Here is a 15,808-nt window from a genome sequence, read left to right as displayed (position 1 = left end):
TTTGTGATTTAAGCAAATAGTATCAATCTGCAATAACTCTTTTAAAGTGATAGGGTAATAATGAATAACTGTGGCATTGACTTTGCATTTGTTTGTTAATGTATGTTATAAAACACTGAATAATATATTTCTAATTTGTCTTTGCCAGCACACCACTCTTTGATCTGCTTCTGGATGTTGATACCAAAGATCCTTCAAAGTTTGTATTCAAACTCACACCGCCATTGTTCACCTCACCATTTAGTGATGACTTGGCAAAGGCTGTTTGTCTCAAGCACCACAAGCAGCGGCTGGAGGAGGCTAAAATAAACAATCTCACTGTTGACATCAACAAAGAATATGACACTTATAATGACTGCATGGTTAGTTTACAAAAGGATACTTCTTATTAATGTATTTATGCTAGGTGTATGATGAGCACATAGTCTTCACTATCAAAATGCAGCATATTCTGATGTATGCAGCCTGTGATATATGGTAATTCTTTAAGAAACATGACTTGTATGTCTATCATCACTAATCTTTGCAACACCAGGACCCCTTTTATGGTGCTCCCACATAGCTCAGGAAGTTAGCCACATTTACTGGCAAGAACAACAGATCATGAAAAAAAAGTCGTGATTGAATATTTTTCAGGGCAGGGTAAGTGCAGTGCAACTGAGGAGCTCAGTGTTTAGAGTATGGAAGTTGCAACTTGGGCATGAAGGGTCCTTTGATATGTTGAATTAATATTTGCAGCATTTAACAGATGTATGATGTTCAGAGTACAGATGATGATGTGGTTATTCGAACACAATTTCAGGGGTGTTCTTTGTGAAGTTATGAAGCTCTGATATCAGTGTGCAACGTGTAAGACAAAAATTTGTTTGATACTGTTGTGCACAGCCTGCATGCTTATAACGTACACCTTTGAAAAAGAGATTTAGTAATGGAATGACGTAGAATAAATCATGTGGTATTCTAATTAGGACTCTGATAACCAAGACTTTGATGTTACAGTTACATGGAAGCGGTTATAAAGCTAGAATGGAGAGAATGGTAGATGCAGTAAAAGATATGAAGCTGATGGGACACATTAAAAATGAAACTGCTCTGGAGGCACGTCTGACTGCAATCAAAATCAACTGCGACATCTTCATAGAGTCTTTAGTAGAGGTTAGAGCATAGATCTTAAGATTAATTTGTTACTTCTACCATACCTACCATACATTCATGCTTTTTCTACTGGTTTTACATATTTTGTTGAATTGACAAGTTACACATAGCTTTATTAATCTCCGTTCTTAATTGCAACTCATGTTTCTACCGGTACATACCCAGTAAATACGATGCAAAGGAGCAGAAAATATTTTAAAAATGGCATCATTTAACAGCTTAAATGAATGTCATAAATACGACTAAATGATATTTTAACACTAGATTTGTATTCAGCATGAAAAATACTTCTTTTAATAAGGTTTTCAAAGAAATCTATTTTTCTGAGAAAAATGCCAAAAATTGAAGGTAATAGTTCAGGGTATTTTTTAGCTCAAAAAACTTTCTGTTTCAAAATTAAAACATGAGATATTCAAACACTTCTATACTTTAAATAATCATGAGAAATGTTTCATAATGCTCTCAGGTACCGGTACATACCCAGTAAATACGATGCAGAGGAGTAGAAAATATTTTCAAATTGGCATCATCTAACAGCTTAAATGAATGTCATAAATACGACTAAATGATATTTTAACACTAGATTTGTATTCAGCATGAAAAATACTTCTTATAATAAGGTTTTCAAGAAAATCTATTTTTCTGAGAAAAATGCCAAAAATTGAAGGTAATAGTTCAGGGTATTTTTTAGCTCAAAAAACTTTTTCTTTCAAAATCAAAACATGAGATATTCAAACACTTCTATACTTGAAATAATCATGAGAAATGTATCATAATGCTCTCAGGTACCGGTACATACCCAGTAAATATGATGCAAAGGAGTAGAAATTTTTTTAAAATTGGCATCATTTAACAGCTTAAATGAATGTCATAAATACGATTAAATGATATTTTAACACTAGATTTGTATTCAGCATGAAAACTACTTCTTCTAATAAGGTTTTCAAGGAAATCTATTTTTCTGAGAAAAATGTCAAAAATTGAAGGTTCAGGGTATTTTTTAGCTCAAAAAACTTTTAGTTTCAAAATTAAAACATGAGATATTCAAACACTCTAAACTTGAAGTAATCGTGAGAAATGTATCATAATGCTCTCAGGTACCGGTACATACCCAGTAAATATGATGCAAAGGAGTAGAAAATATTTTCAAATTGGCATCATTTAACAGCTTAAATGAATGTCATAAATACGACTAAATGATATTTTAACACTAGATTTGTATTCAGCATGAAAAATACTTCTTTTAATAAGGTTTTCAATGAAATCTGTTTTTCTGAGAAAAATGCCAAAATTTGAAGGTAATAGTTCGGGGTATTTTTTAGCTCAAAAATCCTTTTGTTTCAAAATTAAAACATGAGATGTTCAAACACTTCTCTACTTGAAATAATCATGAGAAATATATGATAATGCTCTCAGGAACCGGTACATACCCAGTAAATACGACGCAAAGGAGTAGAAAATATTTTAAAATTGGTATCATTTAACAGCTTAAATGAATGTCATCAATACGACTAAATGATATTTTAACATTAGATTTGTATTCAGCATGAAAAATACTTCTTTTAATAAGGTTTTCAAGGAAATCTATTTTTCTGAGAAAAATGCCAAAAATTGAAGGTAATAGTTGAGGGTATTTTTTTTAGCTCAAAAAACTTTTTGTATCAAAATTACATGAGATATTCAAACACTTCTATACTTGAAATATTCATGGAAATTATATCATAATGCCCTCAGGTACCGGTACATACCCAGTAAATACGATGCAAAGGAGTAGAAAATATTTTAAAATTGGCATCATTTAACAGCTTAAATGAGTGTCATAAATACGACTAAATGATATTTTAACACTAGATTTGTATTCAGCATGAAAAATACTTCTTTTAATAAGGTTTTCAAGGAAATCTATTTTTCTGAGAAAAATGCCAAAAATTGAAGGTAATAGTTCAGGGTATTTTTTAGCTCAAAAAACTTTTTGTTTCAAAATTAAAACATGAGATATTCAAACACTTCTATACTTGAAATAATCATGAGAAATGTATCATAATGCTCTCAGCTACCGGTACATACCCAGTAAATACGATGCAAAGGAGTAGAAAATATTTTAAAATTGGCATCATTTAACAGATTAAATGAATGTCATAAATAAGACTAAATGATATTTTAACACTAGATTTGTATTCAGCATGAAAAATACTTCTTTTAATAAGGTTTTCAAGGAAATCTATTTTTCTGAGAAAAATGCCAAAAATTGAAGGTAATAGTTCAGGGTATATTTTAGCTCAAAAAACTTTTTGTTTCAAAATTAAAACATGAGATATTCAAACACTTCTATACTTGAAATAATCATGAGAAATGTATCATAATGCTCTCAGGTACCGGTACATACCCAGTAAATACGATGCAAAGGAGTAGAAAATATTTTAAAATTGGCATCATTTAACAGCTTAAATGAGTGTCATAAATAAGACTAAATGATATTTTAACACTAGATTTGTATTCAGCATGAAAAATACTTCTTTTAATAAGGTTTTCAAGGAAATCTATTTTTCTGAGAAAAATGCCAAAAATTGAAGGTAATAGTTCAGGGTATTTTTTAGCTCAAAAAACTTTTTGTTTCAAAATTAAAACATGAGATATTCAAACACTTCTATACTTGAAATAATCATGAGAAATGTATCATAATGCTCTCAGGTACCGGTACATACCCAGTAAATACGATGCAAAGGAGTAGAAAATATTTTAAAATTGGCATCATTTAACAGCTTAAATGAGTGTCATAAATACGACTAAATGATATTTTAACACTAGATTTGTATTCAGCATGAAAACTACTTCTTTTAATAAGGTTTTCAAGGAAATCTATTTTTCTGAGAAAAATGCCAAAAATTGAAGGTAATAGTTCAGGGTATTTTTTAGCTCAAAAAACTTTTTGTTTCAAAATTAAAACATGAGATATTCAAACACTTCTATACTTGAAATAATCATGAGAAATGTATCATAATGCTCTCAGGTACCGGTACATACCCAGTAAATACGATGCAAAGGAGTAGAAAATATTTTAAAATTGGCATCATTTAACAGCTTAAATGAGTGTCATAAATACGACTAAATGATATTTTAACACTAGATTTGTATTCAGCATGAAAACTACTTCTTTTAATAAGGTTTTCAAGGAAATCTATTTTTCTGAGAAAAATGCCAAAAATTGAAGGTAATAGTTCAGGGTATTTTTTAGCTCAAAAAACTTTTTGTTTCAAAATTAAAACATGAGATATTCAAACACTTCTATACTTGAAATAATCATGAGAAATGTATCATAATGCTCTCAGGTACCGGTACATACCCAGTAAATACGATGCAAAGGAGTAGAAAATATTTTAAAATTGGCATCATTTAACAGCTTAAATGAGTGTCATAAATACGACTAAATGATATTTTAACACTAGATTTGTATTCAGCATGAAAACTACTTCTTTTAATAAGGTTTTCAAGGAAATCTATTTTTCTGAGAAAAATGCCAAAAATTGAAGGTAATAGTTCAGGGTATTTTTTAGCTCAAAAAACTTTTTGTTTCAAAATTAAAACATGAGATATTCAAACACTTCTATACTTGAAATAATCATGAGAAATGTATCATAATGCTCTCAGCTACCGGTACATACCCAGTAAATACGATGCAAAGGAGTAGAAAATATTTTAAAATTGGCATCATTTAACAGCTTAAATGAATGTCATAAATACGACTAAATGATATTTTAACACTAGATTTGTATTCAGCATGAAAACTACTTCTTTTAATAAGGTTTTCAAGGAAATCTATTTTTCTGAGAAAAATGCCAAAAATTGAAGGTAATAGTTCAGGGTATTTTTTAGCTCAAAAAACTTTTTGTTTCAAAATTAAAACATGAGATATTCAAACACTTCTATACTTGAAATAATCATGAGAAATGTATCATAATGCTCTCAGGTACCGGTACATACCCAGTAAATACGATGCAAAGGAGTAGAAAATATTTTAAAATTGGCATCATTTAACAGCTTAAATGAGTGTCATAAATACGACTAAATGATATTTTAACACTAGATTTGTATTCAGCATGAAAAATACTTCTTTTAATAAGGTTTTCAAGGAAATCTATTTTTCTGAGAAAAATGCCAAAAATTGAAGGTAATAGTTCAGGGTATTTTTTAGCTCAAAAAACTTTTTGTTTCAAAATTAAAACATGAGATATTCAAACACTTCTATACTTGAAATAATCATGAGAAATGTATCATAATGCTCTCAGGTACCGGTACATACCCAGTAAATACGATGCAAAGGAGTAGAAAATATTTTAAAATTGGCATCATTTAACAGCTTAAATGAGTGTCATAAATACGACTAAATGATATTTTAACACTAGATTTGTATTCAGCATGAAAACTACTTCTTTTAATAAGGTTTTCAAGGAAATCTATTTTTCTGAGAAAAATGCCAAAAATTGAAGGTAATAGTTCAGGGTATTTTTTAGCTCAAAAAACTTTTTGTTTCAAAATTAAAACATGAGATATTCAAACACTTCTATACTTGAAATAATCATGAGAAATGTATCATAATGCTCTCAGGTACCGGTACATACCCAGTAAATACGATGCAAAGGAGTAGAAAATATTTTAAAATTGGCATCATTTAACAGCTTAAATGAGTGTCATAAATAAGACTAAATGATATTTTAACACTAGATTTGTATTCAGCATGAAAACTACTTCTTTTAATAAGGTTTTCAAGGAAATCTATTTTTCTGAGAAAAATGCCAAAAATTGAAGGTAATAGTTCAGGGTATATTTTAGCTCAAAAAACTTTTTGTTTCAAAATTAAAACATGAGATATTCAAACACTTCTATACTTGAAATAATCATGAGAAATGTATCATAATGCTCTCAGGTACCGGTACATACCCAGTAAATACGATGCAAAGGAGTAGAAAATATTTTAAAATTGGCATCATTTAACAGCTTAAATGAGTGTCATAAATACGACTAAATGATATTTTAACACTAGATTTGTATTCAGCATGAAAACTACTTCTTTTAATAAGGTTTTCAAGGAAATCTATTTTTCTGAGAAAAATGCCAAAAATTGAAGGTAATAGTTCAGGGTATATTTTAGCTCAAAAAACTTTTTGTTTCAAAATTAAAACATGAGATATTCAAACACTTCTATACTTGAAATAATCATGAGAAATGTATCATAATGCTCTCTGGTACCGGTACATACCCAGTAAATACGATGCAAAGGAGTAGAAAATATTTTAAAATTGGCATCATTTAACAGCTTAAATGAATGTCATAAATACAACTAAATGATATTTTAACACTAGATTTATATTCAGCATGAAAAATACTTCTTTTAATAAGGTTTTCAAGGAAATCTATTTTTCTGAGAAAAATGCAAAAAATTGAAGGTAATAGTTCAGGGTATATTTTTACCTCAAAAACTTTTTGTTTCAAAATTAAAACATGAGTTATTCAAACAATTCTATACTTGAAATAATCCTGAGAAATGTATCATAATGCTCTCAGGTACCGGTACATACCCAGTAAATACGATGCAAAGGAGTAGAAAATATTTTAAAATTGGCATCATTTAACAACTTAAATGAATGTCATAAATACGACTAAATGATATCTTAACACTAGCATTGTATTCAGCATAAAAAATACTTCTTTTAATAAGGTTTTCAAGGAAATCTATTTTTCTGAGAAAAATGCCAAAAATTGAAGGTAATAGTTCAGGGTATTTCTTAGCTCAAAAAACTTTTTGTTTCAAAATTAAAACATGAGATATTCAAACACTTCTATACTTGAAATAATCATGAGAAATGTATCATAATGCTTTCAGGTACCGGTACATACCCAGTAAATACGATGCAAAGGAGTAGAAAATATTTTAAAATCGGCATCATTTAACAGCTTAAATGAGTGTCATAAATACGACTAAATGATATTTTAAAACTAGATTTGTATTCAGCATGAAAAATACTTCTTTTAATAAGGTATTCAAGGAAATCTATTTTTCTGAGAGAAATGCCAAAAATTGAAGGTAATAGTTCAGGATATTTTTTAGCTCAAAAATCCTTTTGTTTCAAAATTAAAACATGAGATATGCAAACACTTCTATACTTGAAATAATCATGAGAAATGTATCATAATGGTCTCAGGTACCGGTACATACCCAGTAAATACGATGCAAATGAGTAGAAAATATTTTAAAATTGGCATCATTTAACAGCTTAAATGAGTGTCATAAATACGACTAAATGATATTTTAACACTAGATTTGTATTCAGCATGAAAAATACTTCTTTTAATAAGGTTTTCAAGGAAATCTATTTTTCTGAGAAAAATGCCAAAAATTGAAGGTAATAGTTCAGGGTATTTTTTAGCTCAAAAAACTTTTTGTTTGAAAATTAAAACATGAGATATTCAAACACTTCTATACTTGAAATAATCATGAGAAATGTATCATAATGCTCTCAGGTACCGGTACATACCCAGTAAATACGATGCAAAGGAGTAGAAAATATTTTAAAATTGGCATCATTTAACAGCTTAAATGAGTGTCATAAATACGACTAAATGATATTTTAACACTAGATTTGTATTCAGCATGAAAACTACTTCTTTTAATAAGGTTTTCAAGGAAATCTATTTTTCTGAGAAAAATGCCAAAAATTGAAGGTAATAGTTCAGGGTATTTTTTAGCTCAAAAAACTTTTTGTTTCAAAATTAAAACATGAGATATTCAAACACTTCTATACTTGAAATAATCATGAGAAATGTATCATAATGCTCTCAGGTACCGGTACATACCCAGTAAATACGATGCAAAGGAGTAGAAAATATTTTAAAATTGGCATCATTTAACAGCTTAAATGAGTGTCATAAATACGACTAAATGATATTTTAACACTAGATTTGTATTCAGCATGAAAACTACTTCTTTTAATAAGGTTTTCAAGGAAATCTATTTTTCTGAGAAAAATGCCAAAAATTGAAGGTAATAGTTCAGGGTATATTTTAGCTCAAAAAACTTTTTGTTTCAAAATTAAAACATGAGATATTCAAACACTTCTATACTTGAAATAATCATGAGAAATGTATCATAATGCTCTCAGGTACCGGTACATACCCAGTAAATACGATGCAAAGGAGTAGAAAATATTTTAAAATTGGCATCATTTAACAGCTTAAATGAGTGTCATAAATAAGACTAAATGATATTTTAACACTAGATTTGTATTCAGCATGAAAACTACTTCTTTTAATAAGGTTTTCAAGGAAATCTATTTTTCTGAGAAAAATGCCAAAAATTGAAGGTAATAGTTCAGGGTATATTTTAGCTCAAAAAACTTTTTGTTTCAAAATTAAAACATGAGATATTCAAACACTTCTATACTTGAAATAATCATGAGAAATGTATCATAATGCTCTCAGGTACCGGTACATACCCAGTAAATACGATGCAAAGGAGTAGAAAATATTTTAAAATTGGCATCATTTAACAGCTTAAATGAGTGTCATAAATACGACTAAATGATATTTTAACACTAGATTTGTATTCAGCATGAAAAATACTTCTTTTAATAAGGTTTTCAAGGAAATCTATTTTTCTGAGAAAAATGCCAAAAATTGAAGGTAATAGTTCAGGGTATATTTTAGCTCAAAAAACTTTTTGTTTCAAAATTAAAACATGAGATATTCAAACACTTCTATACTTGAAATAATCATGAGAAATGTATCATAATGCTCTCAGGTACCGGTACATACCCAGTAAATACGATGCAAAGGAGTAGAAAATATTTTAAAATTGGCATCATTTAACAGCTTAAATGAATGTCATAAATACGACTAAATGATATTTTAACACTAGATTTGTATTCAGCATGAAAAATACTTCTTTTAATAAGGTTTTCAAGGAAATCTATTTTTCTGAGAAAAATGCCAAAAATTGAAGGTAATAGTTCAGGGTATTTTTTAGCTCAAAAAACTTTTTGTTTCAAAATTAAAACATGAGATATTCAAACACTTCTATACTTGAAATAATCATGAGAAATGTATCATAATGCTCTCAGGTACCGGTACATACCCAGTAAATACGATGCAAAGGAGTAGAAAATATTTTCAAATTGGCATCATTTAACAGCTTAAATGAATGTCATAAATACGACTAAATGATATTTTAACACTAGATTTGTATTCAGCATGAAAAATACTTCTTTTAATAAGGTTTTCAAGGAAATCTATTTTTCTGAGAAAAATGCCAAAAATTGAAGGTAATAGTTCAGGGTATTTTTTAGCTCAAAAAACTTTTTGTTTCAAAATTAAAACATGAGATATTCAAACACTTCTATACTTGAAATAATCATGAGAAATGTATCATAATGCTTTCAGGTACCGGTACATACCCAGTAAATACGATGCAAAGGAGTAGAAAATATTTTAAAATTGGCATCATTTAACAGCTTAAATGAGTGTCATAAATACGACTAAATGATATTTTAACACTAGATTTGTATTCAGCATGAAAAATACTTCTTTTAATAAGGTTTTCAAGGAAATCTATTTTTCTGAGAAAAATGCCAAAAATTGAAGGTAATAGTTCAGGGTATTTTTTAGCTCAAAAAACTTTTTGTTTCAAAATTAAAACATGAGATATTCAAACACTTCTATACTTGAAATAATCATGAGAAATGTATCATAATGCTCTCAGGTACCGGTACATACCCAGTAAATACGATGCAAAGGAGTAGAAAATATTTTAAAATTGGCATCATTTAACAGCTTAAATGAGTGTCATAAATACGACTAAATGATATTTTAACACTAGATTTGTATTCAGCATGAAAAATACTTCTTTTAATAAGGTTTTCAAGGAAATCTATTTTTCTGAGAAAAATGCCAAAAATTAAAGGTAGTTTTTAGCTCAAAAAACTTTTTGTTTGGAAATTAAAACATGAGATATTCAAACACTTCTATACTTGAAATAATCATGAGAAATGTATCATAATGCTCTCAGGTACCGGTACATACCCAGTAAATACGATGCAAAGGAGTAGAAAATATTTTAAAATTGGCATCATTTAACAGCTTAAATGAATGTCATAAATACGACTAAATGATATTTTAACACTAGATTTGTATTCAGCATGAAAAATACTTCTTTTAATAAGGTTTTCAAGGAAATCTATTTTTCTGAGAAAAATGCCAAAAATTGAAGGTAATAGTTCAGGGTATTTTTTAGCTCAAAAAACTTTTTGTTTCAAAATTAAAACATGAGATATTCAAACACTTCTATACTTGAAATAATCATGAGAAATGTATCATAATGCTCTCAGGTACCGGTACATACCCAGTAAATACGATGCAAAGGAGTAGAAAATATTTTAAAATTGGCATCATTTAACAGCTTAAATGAGTGTCATAAATACGACTAAATGATATTTTAACACTAGATTTGTATTCAGCATGAAAAATACTTCTTTTAATAAGGTTTTCAAGGAAATCTATTTTTCTGAGAAAAATGCCAAAAATTGAAGGTAATAGTTCAGGGTATTTTTTAGCTCAAAAAACTTTTTGTTTCAAAATTAAAACATGAGATATTCAAACACTTCTATACTTGAAATAATCATGAGAAATGTATCATAATGCTCTCAGGTACCGGTACATACCCAGTAAATACGATGCAAAGGAGTAGAAAATATTTTAAAATTGGCATCATTTAACAGCTTAAATGAATGTCATAAATACGACTAAATGATATTTTAACACTAGATTTGTATTCAGCATGAAAAATACTTCTTTTAATAAGGTTTTCAAGGAAATCTATTTTTCTGAGAAAAATGCCAAAAATTGAAGGTAATAGTTCAGGGTATTTTTTAGCTCAAAAAACTTTTTGTTTCAAAATTAAAACATGAGATATTCAAACACTTCTATACTTGAAATAATCATGAGAAATGTATCATAATGCTCTCAGGTACCGGTACATACCCAGTAAATACGATGCAAAGGAGTAGAAAATATTTTAAAATTGGCATCATTTAACAGCTTAAATGAATGTCATAAATACGACTAAATGATATTTTAACACTAGATTTGTATTCAGCATGAAAAATACTTCTTTTAATAAGGTTTCCAAGGAAATCTATTTTTCTGAGAAAAATGCCAAAAATTAAAGGTATTTTTTAGCTCAAAAAGCTTTTTCTTTCAAAATCAAAACATGAGATATTCAAACACTTCTATACTTGAAATAATCATGAGAAATGTATCATAATGCTCTCAGGTACCGGTACATACCCAGTAAATACGATGCAAAGGAGTAGAAAATATTTTAAAATTAGCATCATTTAACAGCTTAAATGAATGTCATAAATACGACTAAATGATATTTTAACACTAGATTTGTATTCAGCATGAAAAATACTTCTTTTAATAAGGTTTTCAAGGAAATCTATTTTTCTGAGAAAAATGCCAAAAATTGAAGGTAATAGTTCAGGGTATTTTTTAGCTCAAAAAACTTTTGTTTCAAAATTAAAACATGAGATATTCAAACACTTCTATACTTGAAATAATCATGAGAAATGTATCATAATGCTCTCAGGTACCGGTACATACCCAGGAAATACGATACAAAGGAGTAGAAAATATTTTCAAATTGGCATCATTTAACAGCTTAAATGAATGTCATAAATACGACTAAATGATATTTTAACACTAGATTTGTATTCAGCATGAAAAATACTTCTTTTAATAAGGTTTTCAAGGAATTCTATTTTTCTGAGAAAAATGCCAAAAATTGAAGGTTCGGGGCATTTTTACCTCTAAAAAGTTTTTATTTCGAAATTGAATGATAAGATATTCAAACACTTCTATACTTGAAATATTCATGGAAATGGTATCATAATGCTCTCAGTTACCGATACGTATGCAGTAAATACGATGCAAAACAGAAAATATTTTAAATTTGACTTTATTTAACAGCTTGAATGTCATAAGGACGACTAAATATTTTAACACCAGATTTGTATTCAGCATGAAAAATACTTCCTATAATGAGTTTTTAAAGGAAATCTATTTATCTGAGGAAAATATAAAAAATTGAAGGTAATATTTCAGGAGATTCTTTAGCTCAAAAATTTTCTTGTTTCAAAATTTATGGCAAGTTATTAAACATTTCTATACTTGAAATAATCATGGAACATATATCATATTCTCTCACTTATCGATTCATTCACAGTAAATACGATGCAATTTAACACCAGATTTGTATCCGGCAGGAAAAATACTTCTTATAATGAGTTTTTAGAGGAAATTATTTTTATGTGAAAAATGCCAAAACTCAGGGTATTCTTTAGCTCAAAAAGCGTTTTGTTTCAAAATTGAAAGTTAAGATATTTAAACACTTCTGTACTTGAAATAATCATGAAAAATGTATGATAATGCTCTCAGTCAGCGCCACATACTCAGTAAATAAGATGCAAAGGAATAGAAATATCTTAAGATTGTCTTCATTTAACAACTTAATTAGATTTCATTAAGAGGACTAAATGTTATTTTGATACCAGATTTGTATTCAGCTTGAAAAATACTTCTTATAATGAGTTTTTAGAGGAAATCATATGTTTCTAAGGAAAATACCAAAAATTGAAGGTAATAGTTACAGTGGCATATTTTGGGTATGGCACGTAGGGCAGGTGTCCTGGGCACCACTTAAGGGGGGCACCACTCAACAGGTTTGTTTTTTGACATATGCTATCCGATTGACACTTTTAATGGTTTGGTTTTGTGAGATGAAAAAGAAACTCACCTACTTTTCAACTATAGTAATATTTTGCTACTATCAGTTGCATTACCATTTCTATGTTGCAATTTTGATCAAATAAGTCTTTAACTTTAAGTCTTTAATAGTTCATTTAAATTTAAGTATGGCCTAACTTCAACAGTTTATGATTACACTGTATATATTTTTAAGTACGTCCACTGTATGTACATTTTCAATCAAGCCAGGGGCACAATCTTTAGCACTTCCATAGGCACTATTTTTCCTAGATACACCCCTGTTCATTGCACTTAATAATTTTCCTTTTACCCTATATTTCTGTGGTAACTTTCCACAGGACTTTTGTCATTCCTGATATACACATTTCCCATATCAATGAATGCTACATACAATTCACTCTCATTCTCTAAGTATTTGAGTAGTTAAGCCTTATGAGTAGCAAAGTCTTTTCATTCACATGACCTTCTTTACCAATGAGTAATTCTGTACCATTCTTACATGTAAGTCAAGCCATGGGTGTCATACATAGTAACAGTATGTTATGAATGTCACTTGCCATATAGCATTATGATTTAACCATCACTTCTTTTCTGTTTCCTCCTCAGTTCTTCCCAAAAGTTCCAGACCTACGTATGATAAACCTTCAGAAGCAGTTCGATGAGTTTACATTACAAGACCTAGATGAAGACAGAGTCTTCACTTCCCCCATAGTCAGTGGTTTTCACTTGTACACTTTTCTGGGCTTTGGTTAGTTTAAACCACTAAGACTGTGTATATAGAGCAGCAATTAAATTTCATGTACATACAGTTTTCATTTAAGATTTACTAAGATTATGTGGTATGAAATAATTGTAAGGAAACATGAGATGTGGATCCTGTTGCATGTGAATAGTGCAGTTCAGATAAGGGATTCTACACTAGAATGTATTCAGTGGACTTACAAGAGGCAGTTCAGGTAAGAGACAACAATACAATGAAGACAGTGGTGGAGTTACAAGGAGTTTTACTGCAAATAGGATTGATAAATTGATAATTTGTCTGTTTAGTTTTTCCCAATGATCCAACACCCTTATATCAAAACAGTACTTTGTCCTTTCTAAAAAAAATTCTTTAGCATTTTGTTGTGTCCTCTTGTTACTTTAGGGTTGCTTCTCGTAAGAGCTGTTTAATGTCATTGTCAATTCATCCCTCTCTTTTCTTTGCAGTACATAGAGCTGCAGCCCTCAGTCTTTAAATGTAGCTCAACTCTCTTACTTCATGATACCATTTTTGTTGATGTCCTCTGGACCCTCTCAATTAGACCTTTGTATTTCTTTAAGTGTGATGACCAGGCCTAAGTCATAATTCACCTTTAGGCTAATACATTTTGTGAATAGCATATACACTTTCTTATTAATATATTTAAATGAAATTCTAATAACTACTAGCATTGTTACTGGACTTTGCTAGCTTGAGGTTATACATGTGAAAAGTCACTTTTGGCAAGGCTTTATCATTAGGAGTACAGTCTCAACAAAGAACTTCATACTTCAAAGAAGTCTACATTTCCCTACTACTGGTAGTAATGCATGCTTGGGGTACAAAAGCCTTTAGAAAGGTCTTAGGTCCTGGGGTAATCATAAAGAATAAATACATGCTAGCAGATGATCTGTGTCTTGCACAATTCTTCTGATGTGTAGCTCTGCCAACAGGTTAGGCATAGTCAACCTCTAGGTCTTTTTGACATACAGATGCTTGTAGCTTATTTCCTGCAGGGGAATAATTGCAATAAGGCTTTCTTTTTCAATTCCCCATCATCACTGCTTTACAGTTACTTGGGTTGATTTATCGAACATTCATCAGACTATAGTTTGTCCTGGTCCCTCTGTAAGCTGATGCTCTCATCATTACTAACTTCTCTTATGACCATGGTATAGTCTGCAAATATGTTCAGGGAGAAGTCCAGTCCATCAAGGACATCATTTACATATAACAAGAGCAGCATATAACAGGACTGATTCCCATGGCACTATGCTGGTGATTCCAGCCCATCCTTTGCTCCCTTCCACTAGGGTAATCTTCTGTCTGGGGAAGGAGTCTTCCCCTCACTCCTTACTTCTCTTGATCGACCATTGATGGGGTACAATGTCAAAATCTTTTGCCATTTCAGGTAAACACAGTCTACCTTGCCATCTCTTTAGCCTAAGATAGAGCTCACCCTTTCACAAAAGTTTAGGAAATTTGTAATGTATGACCTCCCCTCCAATCCAATTTGTCTCCCAATAAGGTAGTTTCTCCTTGCAAGTAATCATCCAATTACTTTCTGATTACCTGTGTTTTACAGACCACACCTGTCAGGAAATCTGTGATTAAGTGCAATTAAGTACCAACCTCCTATGTTTTGTGATGGTTAAATGGGGCAAGTCCCTATGGATCTACTCAATTTTGGAGGCTGAACAGTAATTTACCTTCCTACCAAACAAGAGCTTCCTCTCAGATGCTCATGGGGTTCTGCCTATGGTGGAGAAAATGTATTTTGAAGGATGAATTTTTTCTTTTTGATTAAGTGGAAGTCCATTCTTACTACCACTCTTACTTTTCAGGTCTTTAGGCACCTTAGGATGAGAAATACTGATAGGATTTTGGTCTCGATGTAAAGCATAACACAAGACCACTTGCATGTTAGTGTGCTTTATTCTCTTTATTCATATTGCCAATAGTATAGTTGTGAGCAAAAATGTGCAGGAATTATCCAGTCATTCTACAATGCATTTGCTGCTTAGGTAAGGTTGGTGTAAGTTTATTACCATACAATTAGGAGTCAAGGGGAAAAACATAAATATAACTCATTAGTTA

The 15,808-nt window shown here is 30.1% G+C and overlaps 1 protein-coding gene across 2 annotated transcripts in view; it reads left to right on the top strand.

The window, feature by feature from the left end:
- LOC139755010 (membrane metallo-endopeptidase-like 1) overlaps nucleotides 1-15,808 on the top strand; it is a 47,936-nt gene that overhangs the window by 11,953 nt on the left and 20,175 nt on the right. For both annotated transcript variants that reach the window (XM_071672920.1, XM_071672928.1), the window contains exons 7-9: nucleotides 149-362; nucleotides 1,000-1,155; nucleotides 13,579-13,683. In XM_071672920.1, coding sequence (XP_071529021.1) covers nucleotides 149-362; nucleotides 1,000-1,155; nucleotides 13,579-13,683 — 475 coding nt within the window. The remainder of the gene's footprint in view (nucleotides 1-148; nucleotides 363-999; nucleotides 1,156-13,578; nucleotides 13,684-15,808) is intronic.

Source organism: Panulirus ornatus, chromosome 2, assembly GCF_036320965.1.
Source record: "Panulirus ornatus isolate Po-2019 chromosome 2, ASM3632096v1, whole genome shotgun sequence".
Lineage (NCBI taxonomy): Eukaryota > Metazoa > Arthropoda > Malacostraca > Decapoda > Palinuridae > Panulirus > Panulirus ornatus.
Note: the sequence above shows the minus strand (reverse complement) of the source record. Positions and strands in the feature narration are given on the sequence as shown.